Source organism: Quercus robur, chromosome 9 (assembly GCF_932294415.1).
Source record: "Quercus robur chromosome 9, dhQueRobu3.1, whole genome shotgun sequence".
Lineage (NCBI taxonomy): Eukaryota > Viridiplantae > Streptophyta > Magnoliopsida > Fagales > Fagaceae > Quercus > Quercus robur.
The window spans coordinates 40655324-40670216 of record NC_065542.1 but is presented as its reverse complement, the minus strand read 5'-3'; the positions used below and the strand labels follow the sequence as shown (position 1 = coordinate 40670216).

The 14893-nt window shown below is 35.7% G+C and overlaps 1 protein-coding gene across 4 annotated transcripts; it reads left to right on the top strand.

Annotated features, from left to right (window-relative positions):
• Positions 1-942: 942 nt before the first annotated feature.
• Positions 943-14170, top strand: LOC126698360 (uncharacterized). Of its 4 annotated transcripts, none has more exons than XM_050395528.1 (19): positions 950-1269; positions 1617-1748; positions 2314-2385; positions 3809-3879; positions 4004-4103; positions 4196-4294; positions 5656-5782; positions 5881-6014; positions 6104-6163; positions 6350-6585; positions 6904-7333; positions 8517-8840; positions 8975-9577; positions 9742-9915; positions 11298-11528; positions 11626-11909; positions 12510-12794; positions 13133-13255; positions 13933-14170. In XM_050395528.1, exons 1-19 carry the CDS (start codon positions 1252-1254, stop codon positions 14063-14065), a joined length of 3636 nt encoding a protein of 1211 aa, XP_050251485.1. In that variant the 5' UTR covers positions 950-1251; the 3' UTR covers positions 14066-14170. The 4 variants fall into 4 exon arrangements, with proteins under 4 accessions (XP_050251487.1, XP_050251485.1, XP_050251484.1 ...); XM_050395527.1 differs by having other exon boundaries at positions 950-1274; XM_050395530.1 differs by lacking the exons at positions 13133-13255; positions 13933-14170 and having other exon boundaries at positions 943-1274; positions 12518-12624.
• Positions 14171-14893: the final 723 nt, after the last annotated feature.

Here is a 14893-nt window from a genome sequence, read left to right as displayed (position 1 = left end):
TGACAAAAATAACAAATTCCTACTTCTACGTTGAAATGTTTTCCTACTTTTAATAAACTCCTACTTTTAAGTTAATTTAAATTCCTACTTTTACTCCTCTAACTCCCTATAAAATAAAATCACTCTTTTGTTAGTTTTAAAACTCCTCAAATCTATAAAACTCACCCTGCATTTTTTTTTTTTTTTTTTTTTGTGATTCGAAAAAATAGAAATCTCAAATTATAATAAATGTAAATTATTAATCTTTACTTAAAAAATAGAAAAGCCTTTGAACGCGTGCTCAGAGACTAGTATACAATTATTACACAAAATGCAAGTACCATATAACCTCGTTTATCATAATGTTTTTTCTTGGTTTATAATTCAATTAATATATAATAACAAACGTAAGAAACAAGATTTAAAGCATGATTTGATTTCCCAATTCCCTTTAAAAAAAGGAGACAACTAGAAGCAACACTCTTGGGGCATGTGCAAGAGAAGCTGAAAGAGCATATTCTCCACATGTTTTGTTTTTCTATCGATAACGACTGAATTCAAAAGTTACCTGCTGTAATGTGGTGTATGATATAAAAACAAAAAAACAAAGAACAAAAAAAACAAAAAAACAGACAAAAAACCAAAAAAAAAGGTTTTAGAAAGTTTTTTGTGGTGAGTATTTCCGGTACAGAAGATAATGACTAAAAGTAAAGGGAGTAGGTGGCATCTCCTGATGGGCGGTTAGGCATCCACAGCAAAAGTATATTACTTCACATTGCTAGGTGCTAACACACCAGACGCGTTGAACTAAATTTTTATTTATTTTTACATTATTATATAAATATTGTTATATGTGTCTATATATTAAAAAGCTGCACACATTTCACGTTGTGAAACTTTGGGAGTCGGGAAAAAAAAAAAAAAAACGCATACCATTTAAACACTTGGATATATATATATATATATATATAGATGTAGTTGAATGAATGATTTTTAGTTTTAAGTAGATAAAAAAAAAAAATCGTATCCGCGTTTGTGTCTATTTTTCAAAAAAAAATCATTCCCCCTAATTTGTACCCCCAAAATTATAGGTTTGTTTGTAAAATTGAGTGATAAAAGAGTTGAGAAGTAGAAGTAGAAGTAGAATGTCGGTGCAAAAGGAGCCAGAGCAAGTTATGAAGCAAAGAGGAGGATCAGTGCTTGGCAAAAAGACTATTCTGAAGAGCGACCATTTTCCTGGTTGCCAGAATAAACGCTTGTCTCCTCACATCGATGGTGCTCCCAATTACCGTCAGGTTTTTCCCCTCTTTTCAGTTTCAGTTTTCTTCTTTTGTTTTTGTTTTTTGGGGTTCGTTAATTTCTGTATTCTGGAGATTCCCTAAACATGCATAGCAATTAGCAAATGTTAAACAGCCATAACATAACAATAAAACTAACTCCTCATATGTTGAGATGCTTTGTAAAACTAATTGCATTGTATAAGAGTACATATTATTTACAAGTTGTGATCTGTGTTCATTTTGTGGAGTGCTTTTGTCTATAGTCTAGTGTAGATGCCTTTAGACATTGTTACTCTAGTTCACATGTATTTTTTTTTTTTTTCTTCTTCCCTTTTAATTTGTGGCTGCTGTTAATAGGCTGACTCATTACGTGTTCACGGTGTCGCAATCCCAACCATTGATGGAATTCGAAATGTTCTTAAGCATATTGGGGCTCAAATGGATAGCCTACGAGCTCATGTTCTTTGGATTAGCCTTCGTGAGGAGCCGGTATTTTGCTTCCAATGAAACTCTATTTATTTTGGTTGTATTGATATTTTTATAGCTCATGTTTGGCCTTTGGTCTAATGCAATTAACCACAATCATCTGTAAGGTGCAAAATATTACCTAAAATTTTGGATAATCTCAAAAGACATCAAAGTTTAAAGGTGGGATAAAGACTATTTTTCATTTATGTAAGTCATTACTCATATAAAAATGAATTTAAGAATCTAAAATATAAGTAAAATATTACAGATTTCATAGTCAGTATTTTCTTTCCCTCACTTGTGGCAGGGAGGGAGGACTTTCTAGTATGAGATCTTAAAAAGTACAATGTTTTTAATACTGTACTTATGCATCAGATGTACAGAGACTAGAGATAGATTTTATTTAATTTTCCAAGAGTCTAAATGAAATCATTCAAACACATAGCCTTTTCATGGAAATTCTATGTAAAAATAGTTCAATCAAAAGTTAAGCACCGTGATGTTCAAAGTCTCATAAAAAAAATATGGGCTTCCTTTTGTTTTCCAATCCATAAATTAATTTTGTCTGTTTCTCTTCCTGAAACAGGTGGTCTACATCAATGGGCGACCTTTTGTGTTGCGTGATGTGGAGCAGCCCTTCTCCAACCTTGAATATACGGTATGTTATTGTGGAAAAATTTACTATTATGAATTGGCATATCTTTTTAAACCAACCTTTTCAGTTCTTGTCTCTATCACTTTGTATTTAGTGTATGAATGATTGCATCCTAGCAATTTTTAATATGGTATTAGATTCTGCAGTTATTAGCACCTGCATGTGATGTTTTATTATCCCTTGGGGCTTGTGCGCCAAATATTTAAAATGCTTTACTTTTTTCAAAATGATAGCAAGATAGGTTATCATCATTCAAAAACTAGTTTTTGTACATAGTGTCAAACACACATAACACTCCAACTAGGAATGATTTTATTGATATCATATTGTCATTTCAACTTTGGATTTTGTACACTGTTATTTCAATAATAGCAAACCACGAATCAATTTTCTTAGAGATGCTGTACTTAGGCAAGTTTTATAGGTAGATGATGGCTGGATATGCTGTATTTTATCAAGTCATAAGCAATATAATGTTTGATCGGTCTATTGGGCTTTGGCATGGAAATCAAGCATTGCATTTCCTTGGGAGAGATTTGGCGTTCTAATGCATTACCTCAGATAGCTTTCTTTACTTTGAGAAAGATTCTTGCTATGGACAATTTGGGAAAGCATGAAGAGATATTATTTTATTATTAATAAAACATTTTAAGATAAATGGAAGAGTTACTATATTATTTGTGTTATCTAAGTAAAAGTTGTTGGGAGAAAATGGTCAGTATTCTACTTCATTGTTTGTTGTTAAATAGTTTTAGGATTTAGTTTACCCTGGTTTGAGATTTTCTGGGTGATGTTGTATGGTGAATATAATGTTGGTTAGTTGGATAAGAAGCTTTGGTAGGGATAAGGTTTATTGGGTGTGCCGCTATTATACATTATGTGCTGCTTAGACAAGAGAAGAAAAATCTAACCTTTTCCTTTGATTGGTAAACAACAATGAAACTTTTGATGGTGTTGAACTTCCATATACAAAACACATTGTGCTCACCTTTTAATCGGCTGGCTCTTCCCCAAGATTTTACTTTCTTTTTGCTTTAAATTAGGAGTTGGCTTTTTTGTTTTTCTTGATTTCCTCTATCTAGGGGTATCTTGTACACTTCCTGTTTCTTAGTGCTGCATTTATGCACTTTTCAGTAATATTTTTTTATTAAATAAAAATCGGTTGAACATGTAATTTTTGGTTAGAATGGGCATATAAATCCAATATAAATTAAGTTACAAGTAAAAGTGAAATCTTTTTCTGAGAACCCTGAGTATCACTTGACTGTATAAAATGGAACCCGTTTCTTCAAAATATGTTACTTGTTATGAACATTTCTTACAGACAAAAGTGTCTGTGTGTGCAGGTCTTTCAGCAAACTATGGTAATACTGATTGTAATTTATGTCTGTTTGCAACCTGATTGTGACTTTTTATTTAAAATCAGGGAATCAACAGGGATAGGGTTGAACAAATGGAAGCTCGATTGAGAGAAGATATCTTGATAGAAGCTGCAAGGTATGTTCTATTGATGCAGTCTGTAATATCTGTGATGCCTTACATATGATACATGGTTGTTTCTACCATTGATTCTTCCTGATTTGTATGATGGCAAATTTTCTATGTACATCTGACATAGCAGATATGGAAATAAGATCCTTGTCACTGATGAACTGCCAGATGGTCAGATGGTGGACCAGTGGGAACCAGTGTCACGTGATTCTGTAAAGACACCCCTAGAGGTATTGCTGTTAGAACTCATCTCAGGTTTGGTAAGCAGAATTGTTCCACCAGTTTTCTCAAAAAACTATTAAAGCCTATTCCCATTGTATAGGTGTATGAGGAATTGCAAGTAGAGGGGTACCTTGTTGACTATGAACGTGTTCCTATTACTGATGAAAAATCACCAAAGGAGACAGATTTTGATATTTTGGTGAGTTTTCATGTTCTAAATTTTTATTTGAATAATGATATTTAAGAAATTTATGAAGTACCTGTTGGCGTGGGATCACAAGTTATCCAATTTTCATTTTACATTTGATATGAAAAAGTTTTAACATTGTGAATGAAATAGTGGGCTTCCTTATTTTTTTACCTTGTTTGTGTTAGTGAAAAATCTGGAGGTGACTCTTTTTGATGTTGGGGGTATGTTTCTTAATTCAACCATGATGCTGAAAAGCAAATGTAACCCTAGTATAATTAGATCTTAACCTCCCAAAAATCTCTAGTCTAGATTGTTTAAAGACTTACAATAAAAAAAATGTGCAGACTTACATGACTAGCACATGATTTTTTCAGTTTCTTAGTGATGACTAGAAATCATCCTATTCAAAACATAACCACCAAGGTGAGTGACTCAGGGGAAAAGGTTTATTCCCAAGTGGTTTGGTTGGGGTCAATGTTGAATATCCTGAGTTTGAACCCTTAAGAACGTGATGTTTGGCTCACTGAAGATGTCCACCACCTGATGATACGGGACCCTGGTAGGGCTATGGTTAGGCTATACTTGAGAATCTGTTTGAGGGATTTTCTACCGATCCTCCACTTTGTGGGCTTCTCTTGGCCTCTCTTGCTATTGTTTCCTCAGCGAGTAGAGGCTAATATGGTCCTGCCCAAGTACGATTGCTACAACTGGCCTCTTAACTTCATTTGTTCAGCAGAAAAGAAGAAGAAGAAAGAAATGTTATAAAAAACAAAGTATATAATGGATAACTAAGGATATATTGTAAAGTACAAAGCAAGTACTGCTATGCCTTTCAGTCTTATGCTTTCTGGTTGGCTTTCATGCAATGCATCTTGCCTGAAAAATCAGAAGCTATCAAGCCCTCATTGAGCACTTGAGGTTTGGCCATAAATTAGATGGGGAAAACAACTATAGAATATTGTGATACATATTGAAAGAAAGAGGAGCTAAGGTTTTATCCTTCCCAACCTCCACACCCCCCCCCCCCCCCCCAACCCCCAAAAAAAAAGGAAAAAAAAAAGAAAAAATAGAGGGAGAGAATTTCACAAACCCATCTTTTTTTCCTCATAAAGAGTTAATTTGTTGAATTATCACGTGTTAAAATTCCATGCCCTCTGTTATTCTTTTTACTTATTTGATTTACTTATCAAAAAGTAATATTTGAGAATTATGTGTTGGAATACTATTGTCGTTTGAATTGAAAACATTCAGTAAGGCAATGATGGTTTTTAACATTTCAGTTTAGGATAGTCTATTCTTGAATTTGACTTAAAGGATTAGTTCAATGGCATTTTTGGATTGGATAGATTTGATATCCATTGTGTTTTCAGGTGCATAAAATTTCTCAAGCAAACTTAAATACAGAGATAATTTTCAACTGTCAAATGGGACGTGGACGAACTACAACTGGGATGGTGATTGCAACATTGATTTATCTCAACCGTATTGGAAATTCTGGTAGTCCTGTTACTTTTCATCCTCTACTCTTTGAGCAATGCATACCTCTTTTAGTGACGAAATCTTTTAATGTTGTAAGGTATTTTCACATGGAACAGGTATTCCAAGAATCAATTCCATTGGGAGAGTTTCTGACTCTGGTGCTAATGTTGCTGACCATTTGCCAAATTCAGAAGAGGCAATTCGTAGAGGAGAATATGCAGTCATAAGAAGCTTGATTCGGGTATTAGAGGTATTTGATATTAGCTCTTGTTGCTCTTAGATCAACATTTAGAATTCTATTTTAAGTTTTTGTTTTTACTGATATTGACATGGCTTTAGGGTGGTGTTGAAGGAAAAAGACAAGTGGATAAAGTCATTGACAAGTGTGCCACCATGCAGGTTTGGTCTCTAATCTTGCTCCATTTTGGTATGGTTTCTATTTGTTCAAATTTCATAAAGTTTGTCTGAATAAACTTATTCCTTCCTTATGTGTTTCATTTGCTCCCTTGACATGCATTTTCTTGGCTTGTAGCTGTAAGGTTTATTTTCATGTCATATTAACTGTTTCTTTGATTTGAATTGTAGAACTTACGTGAAGCAATTGCCACTTATCGTAGTAGTATTCTGCGTCAACCGGATGAGATGAAAAGGGAGGCATCACTTTCATTTTTTGTGGAGTACTTGGAAAGATACTACTTTCTTATATGCTTTGCTGTATTTATTCATTCTGAGGGAGCAGCTATCCGCTCATGTTCATTTGGTCATAGCAGCTTTGCTGAGTGGATGAGAGCAAGGCCAGAATTGTATAGTATTATTCGCAGGTAAAAGTTGTAAGTATTTATTATTTAAGTTTCCAGAGAGAGCAGCCTAGGAGAGTAAACGTGCTAATGGTATAGTGTTTACAGATCAATATTCATTCATCACCACATGGTTAGAGTTCATTGTGGAATAACCGGTTCATAAACTAACTGTTTCTACCACTTGTATGGACCATCTACCTAGTTATTGAGTGGATTTCTAATTGTGATGCATTGCTTTTGTCCAATTCATTTTTTTTTAGATGGATTCTTATGCATTGTTTATTTGGTTCATGCATTATGGCTCGGTTCTTTCTTCACTACAATGGTGCCTTGTTGCAGATTGCTCAGGAGAGATCCAATGGGTGCACTTGGATATGCAACTTTAAAGCCATCTCTGATGAAGATTGCCGAATCTGCTGATGGCCGCCCTTCTGAGATGGGTGTAGTTGCTGCCCTTAGAAAGGGTGAGGTTCTTGGAAGTCAAACTGTTCTAAAAAGTGACCATTGTCCTGGTTGTCAAAACACAAGTTTACCGGAGAGAGTGGAAGGTGCGCCTAATTTTAGAGAAGTTCCTGGGTTTCCAGTTTATGGGGTGGCAAATCCAACCATTGATGGAATTCTCTCTGTCATTCAGAGGATTGGCAGTTCTAAACGTGGTCGTCCTGTTTTTTGGCACAATATGAGAGAAGAACCTGTTATTTACATCAATGGAAAACCATTTGTTCTCCGTGAAGTTGAAAGACCATACAAAAACATGCTGGAGTACTCGGTAAAATCTATATTTTCATTTTACATCTATATTAACTTTATTAGAGTGGAGTATGGAGGGCATTATCTAGATTGGTGTTGACAACGTTATTAGACACCAGAACTTATTATGGTGAAATTAGCAATTGGTATTGGACCTAATACATAAAGTAATGTCTAAATGATAAACCATGTCCATATTTTCAAAATGCAGTGTTTATTTTGAACATGTAGTGCTCTTGTCTTGAAATGCTGACTTGAGTAGTTGAAGAGTATAATACTGAGTTACATTGCTGTTAAGAGGACAATATGTTATTGCATCTGTGTCCTAATGTAGTGCCCATTGATGCCTGCCCTAGTGTTCTTATAATAGACCATTTCTCTTTGCTGTTCAAAATTGTAGAAAATCCACATCATAAATTGTTACTTTGCATGCAATGAGCCTTGGAACTTTGCCACTTGAGTATCCAAAAATAAAGCAAGAGAACTTGTAACAACGCGCACTTGGAACTTTGCCACTGAAGTATTTATGACGATTGAGTATTAGGTTACAAAAAATATTGGTGTCCGACATTGGGATGTTTATTTTGTCACTGTTACACTTGTAACAACGTGCACATGGGTCCCACAACCAAATACCATCTCTCAATATTGACATGGTTTCCTGTTGACCCAAGGCCTAGGATCTGTGGTTTGAATGGCCAATAGAATGTCTTAAACAAATCAATTAGGAAACAATAAGCAGATAGAGAACAGTTTGGCCTTTCACCTACATTCACTGGAAAAGATTGTGAGAATTTTTATAGTAATGGAGAATATCACACAAACATAACTTCTCTAACTCTTACCTTGCTCCAACAGACCCAACACAAGAACAAGAACCTTATATAATATAACAGGTGTGTTTAGGAATTACCAAAAAAAAAATACGTGATTGAACCTGACCTGTAAATTCAGGTTGGTTGTTTGGGAGCCAGATCCCTGCCTTGTGGAGGGGAAGTCCCTGAAAATCTAATTGATTCATGAAATCCAATGTAGCCATAGAATGTCGGATCCATAGCAAGGGATTGAACTCTAGACACCATTGGAACACTACTTGTTTGAAGCAGTCCTTTTTTTTCATTTGTATGTGGACTTTATGAACATTTGAACTCCCAACTTTAACCTGCCATTGTTGGTGAAGTTACAATTGTTGCTGCTTTCAGGGTATTGATCGTGAGAGGGTTGAGAGAATGGAATCTCGATTAAAAGAAGATATCCTGCGAGAAGCTGAACACTATGGGAATGCTATAATGGTTATTCATGAAACAGATGATGGGCAAATATTTGATGCTTGGGAACACGTGAGTTCTGATTCCATTCAGACCCCACTTGAGGTTTTCAAAAGCTTAGAGGCTAATGGTTTTCCCATTAAGTATGCACGTGTGCCAATTACGGATGGTAAAGCTCCCAAAAGTTCTGACTTTGACACATTGGCAGTGAATATTGCTTCTGCTTTGAAGGATACTGCTTTTGTTTTCAATTGCCAGGTCAAATTTTTATTCTCTGGCTGCTTTAAATGTGCATAGAGATGTTCATATACTTGAGTGTTTGTGCGTGTATTCCTCCACCCCCCTCTTTTTCTTTTCACTTCATTCCTTGATTGCTTTTCTTATATTCACAGATGGGTAGAGGAAGGACGACCACTGGTACTGTGATTGCTTGCCTTCTGAAACTTAGAATTGATTATGGAAGACCTATAAAAATCCTGGTTGATGATAAGACCCATGAAGAGGTGAATGGTGGTACCTCAAGTGGTGACGAAACTGGAGGTAGTGTTGCTGCCTCAACCACCGGTATCACAAAAATAAGATCTGAAAAAGAGAAAGGTCGGGTTTTTGGTATAAATGACATCCTGTTGTTGTGGACAATAACAAGATTATTTGATAATGGGGTGGAATGTCGGGAAGCCTTAGATGCTATTATTGATAGATGTTCTGCTCTGCAAAACATACGACAAGCAGTTCTGCAATATAGAAAGGTATTCAATCAACAACATGTTGAGCCAAGGGTGAGGAGGGTTGCATTGAACCGTGGTGCTGAGTACTTGGAGCGATACTTCCGTTTAATTGCCTTTGCAGCATATCTTGGAAGTGAAGCATTTGATGGGTTTTGTAGGCAAGGAGAATCCAGGATGACATTTAAGAATTGGTTGCATCAGAGACCAGAGGTCCAAGCAATGAAATGGAGCATAAGATTAAGGCCTGGCCGATTTTTTGCTGTTCCAGTAAATCCTCTTCTATACATCGAGACTGATTTATTTTTTGTTTATGGTCAAGGGCAGAAACATGATTTTTTGAATTAGCATTGTAATTTATTATTATTTATGTATATTTTTTATTTAATGACTTGGAGATGATCGCATCCCCTATTTTGGACTTTGGAACACAGGAGGAGTTGAGAGCACCACATGAGTCCCAACATGGTGATGCAGTGATGGATGCCATTGTCAACAACCGTAATGGTTCTGTTTTGGGGAAAGGCTCTATATTGAAAATGTACTTCTTTCCTGGTCAAAGAACTTCCAGCCATATACAAATTGATGCTGCACCACATGTTTACAAGGTATATAAATACTCCAAAAGCAAAGAACTATCGTTAAATTTGTAATGCCATAAGGTAATTGGTTGGTAGCCTTAACCCAAATTTTTTGAGGGAGGCTGATTCCCAAACTAGAACCTGTGACTTTTTGCTTTTAGGGGAAGGCACTTGTCATTGCACCAAGGCTCAACCTCTTATTGTTGCAATCAATATAGCTATTAATTTAACATATCTGGTGGGAAAATGAAACGAAATATTGATATACACTAATTCTTATCCTGGCTGGGTAATCCATGCAAAAGTAATTATCTCTTCTGATTGTATTTTTCAGTAATTCATTTTGTGGAAAACATTGATACATTAAATCCAAAATATTATTTGCAACCTCTTTTTTGGCACCTGGTATCGATGGGATATGCCTTTCCAGCAAATTATTTTAACTAAGATATTTGTTATTGAAAGCTTGTTTGAGATGTTGTTTGACTGTAAATCCCTTCATTTAACTTATTTTCCAAGGACCTCCTTAATGTTGGGTTAATGAAATCCCATCAGAATCTAATTGTGCTAATTTATGGTATTGATGATCTTCTGGATGATTGCAAGATTGGATTTATATGGTGTTTGCTCTAACCCTTCAACCTGTATGTAAAATCTAAGGCAAGGCTCAGGCCACTCTTGGTACTATTTTTACTCTCCCCTCAAAAAAAAAAAAACCCCAACTTTCTGTTTTCAGCTTGTATTGAGAAAGATGATTGCAAGATTGGATTTATATGGTATTTGCTCTAACCCTTCAACTTGTATGTAAAATCTAAGGCAAGGCTCAGGCCACTTTTGGTACTATTCTTACTCTCCCCTCAAAAAAAAACCCCCAACTTTCTGTTTCCAGCTTGTATTGAGAAACCCTTGTTTGGTGCAGTTATTGCTCTTCTCTGCATGTAATTGCATCTTGTTATCAAGTTTTTTTGTCATCCTGTCCTCAAAGCAGAGAAACATGGCCTTCATACTTCACATAGAAATGCATGTAATTATGAATATGAACATGTAAATGTCATATGTGCTCTTGGTCAGCGGGACAAAGGCCATAAAGCAAAGGGACATCAAATACAGTCAGATTTCATTGGGTTTCCTTCTCGGCTATATGATGTTTGATTGTTGCATTAATCTCAAATTCCTTTGCATCCATGTCTAAATATTGGCTTTAAGGCCTGTGTTTGGCCCAATTTGTTGGTTGGACTAGGTTATGCTATTTGTAAAAACATTCCATTATTTTTTCTAGATTACATATTTGAAAAAGTACGCAAGTAAAGGCTCTTTCATGACTGGCTTATCATGTAGCCATCAAGAGATGAGCTTTATGGTATGAGTTTCCAAGTTGTTTCTAAACCTAAAACTTCCATTTGTTTCAGGTAGATGGATTCCCCGTGTATAGCATGGCAACTCCAACAATTGATGGTGCAAAAGAGATGTTAGCATATTTAGGTGCCAAGCCTAAAGCAGAAAACTCTGTTGCTCATAAAGTAATATTAACTGATCTGAGAGAAGAAGCAGTTGTTTACATTAATGGCACGCCATTTGCCCTAAGGGAGCTAAATAAACCTGTTGATACACTCAAGCATGTGGGAATCACAGGCCCAGTGGTACACAATGACACATTTTTAAAAATAAAAATTCTAAACTCAAGTCATTAAAGCCATATCATGTTTTACCGCTGGCATTGTTATACTTGTTATGCAGGTGGAACACATGGAGGAACGACTAAAAGAAGATATATTATCTGAGGTTAGACATTCTGGTGGACGGATGCTTTTACATCGTGAAGAACATGGCCCAACACTAAATCAGTCCAGTGTTGTAGGATACTGGGAAAACATCTTAGCAGATAATGTGAAGACGCCTGCTGAAGTATATGCTGCTCTGAAAGATGAGGGTTATAATATTACATATAGGAGAATACCATTGACTAGAGAGAGAGAGGCTTTAGCTTCTGATGTTGATGCAATCCAATACTGTAAAGATGAGTAAGTGCCCATACCTAACATATCTGCTATCAGAAATATCACTATTAAATGATCGGTAATTTAGTATAGTAGTAAGAAATTATGTTGCAGCTTGCTGCATCATAGTTTAATCAATGGCTAAAATTAGACATGTTCCAACTGACCTCTGGTTGTAAATTGTCTCAGGCTGCTTTCTGCTTAACAATACAATTATTGGTTGATCTTATTAATTGAAGATTCCGTTAGTTCTTTACAAATTTATCCAATTTTCTGCAGCTTTCTGAATCATAGTTTAATCAATGGCTAAATATTACACATGCATTCCAACCAACCTTTGGTTGTAAATTATTCACAGGCTGCTTTCTATTCAAATATACAATTATTGGATGATCTTATGAGTAAGATTCCATCAATTTACAAATTTATCCATGTACCTCAAAATCCAATCCAACACTTTTTATCTTCCAACTCTCCATCCTCATAGGTTAGATCGCCCGATAGTTAGAAAGAAAATAATGGTAGCTAACTTAGCTGCATAATCCCTCCCGCGCCCCGCCCCCCCCCCCAACACCCTTCTCAAATTAACCATTAGAATAAAATTAACAATAACTTTTTCTGTAGTGCTGCAGGGTGTTACCTTTTCGTATCACACACAGGGTTTGGAGGAGTCTCATATGCTATGGCAATCATTTGTGTTAAACTTGGTGCAGAGGCAACCTTTACATCAAATATTCCAGAGCTAATGGTTGATACAAACATGCACTCTAGAAGTGAAGCAAACTTGCCTTCAAGGGCGTCTGAAGAAGAAGCACGCAGGATGGGTGATTACCGCGATATACTAAGCCTCACAAGAGTACTCATGTATGGTCCCCAAAGCAAATCAGATGTTGACATTGTGATTGAAAGGTATATCATTTTTGGAGAACTCAAAAGATTATAATCTGCTTGTAGTGCTACCTTTCTATCTAAGAGAAAAAGGGTAATGGTGACAAGTTGACCATGTAATAGTTGTAGGTTCCCCCCCTCTCTTTTTTATTTTATTATGGTTTGTTGGGGTTGGTATTTTTGGTGGACAATGATTTTAATTGTTTTTTGCTTTGTTTTGAGCATCATGCATCAGTTGGAATTGTTATTTTTTTAATTTTATCATACTTTTTTGAGAGTTAGTCTTGGAAAATAATTTTGCCTTTTATTAATTAGCTATTTTTTACTGGTGGTGCTGAGTTGGTTCCTTCATTTTAAAGGTGTAAAGGCGCAGGGCATTTGCGAGATGATATTCTTGATTACAGTAAGGAACTTGAGAAGTTGCCCAATGATGATGATGAGCACCGAGCGTACTTCATGGATATGGCTATAAAGGCTTTAAGGTTAGTTCATGTATCTCAGCAATTTAGTTTAATGGCTGGCTTGAACTATTCTTTTTCGGATGGGTCTGTTCCTCTTTCAATGACCGCCTTTGGTAAGTGGGTCTCATTGTGGTAGGTCATAGACCCCATTAATTAACATTAGATGAGTGTAGATGTTTAATTTAAGGGAGGACTACTGGCCGACATGGTTGTGCATGGTGGTACCTGATGAGTCGTTTTCCAAGAGTGAGCTTTTACTACTATGTTTTTAGAAAAAGCAGGCAAATATTTTTGCTGAGAATTGGAGGTGTGTTTTTTGGTTGGCTTAATAAGTATTGGAAAGGTTATAGCTAAAGATGATTCTCCCCACAACTTGTGGTTGGCACTACACATGGTCTTCAACCTAAAAGCACTTGGAACAATATCTAATTTCTGGTTATGCTCACTTTCTATTGACAGTAGCAAATGGTCTGCATTTCAAGTGGGGGGATTTTCTAATTTTCCATTCTTTCTGGGTCATGTTATGTAGAATTGAGCAGCTTTTGGTGCAAGTCAATGGTCCCACCCCTTCCCCCCTTCAAAAAACTGAAACAGAAACAGAAGTCTAGGCTTATTAATTAAGGATGTATGTGAAGTTCAAAAAACTGAATATTTGCTATAATGTTAATATGACCAATTCTCATTTGTCCATTCTGCAGGCGCTATTTTTACCTAATCACCTTCAAGTCCTACCTCTACTGCACTTCTCCAGCTGAGACGACATTCGCTTCATGGATGGATGCGAGGCCTGAACTTGGACATCTATGTAACAACCTCAGAATAGATAAATGATTTCAGGCGTATAGCAATGTGCATATATTAAGCTTATGTAAACTGTTCATGTCTGGAAAGTAATTTTATTTCTAGCTAAAATGAAGGGTACACATGCAAAGACTAGATTAGTTGGCCGCACAACATAACAGCAAACCAAATACCTACACAACCAAAATAAAAAAGACAAATTGAAAGCTACAAATGTTGCAATTCTATATTCTTTTCCTTGGAGGGTGTTAATTAAGATCAAGAAATCCCGTCAATGAATACAACCCCCGTCCCAGGGTCTAGAATTGGAATTTTATCCTCGTATTTATTTATTTATTTTTGCGAAGTAATTTTGTCCTCATATTTTGTAAAAGGGAGATACCATATAAGTAGAGTCTATATATATATGGTAAAAGGGAGATATATATATATATATATATATATATAGAGAGAGAGAGAGAGAGAGAGAGAGAGAGAGAGAGAGAGAGAGAGAGAGAGAGAGAGAGAGAGAGAGAGAGAGAGAGAGAGAGAGAGAGAGAGAGAGAGAGAGAGAGATTCAACTTGTGGTTGGCTTTGATCCCTATTCATGCAAGATTACAGAGTTACAAAGAGAAAATTAATTGGCTGTCAAAACTATAAACCTAGACTAGGGTGTGTTTAGATATTATTTATTTTGTTGAAATTGAAAAATTATTGTTGAAAGTATTGTGAATAAGGGGAAAAGTTAGTTAAAATAGTATAGTGGAGCTCATAAATAGTGCCAAAAAAAGCAATGGGGTCTATGAATAGTAGTAGAAATAAGCTGAATAATGAAATAATTTTCATTTTTCATCCTAACCCAAATGCACACTAAATTTA

Coding starts and splice junctions, on each gene's coding strand:
- LOC126698360 (XM_050395527.1), top strand. CDS start 1,125: ATGTCGGTGCAAAAGGAGCCAGAGCAAGTTATGAAGCAAAGAGGAGGA. Junction 4,295..5,655: donor AGACAGATTTTGATATTTTG/GTGAGTTTTCAT, acceptor TTGTGTTTTCAG/GTGCATAAAATTTCTCAAGC. Junction 6,015..6,103: donor GCTTGATTCGGGTATTAGAG/GTATTTGATATT, acceptor ACATGGCTTTAG/GGTGGTGTTGAAGGAAAAAG.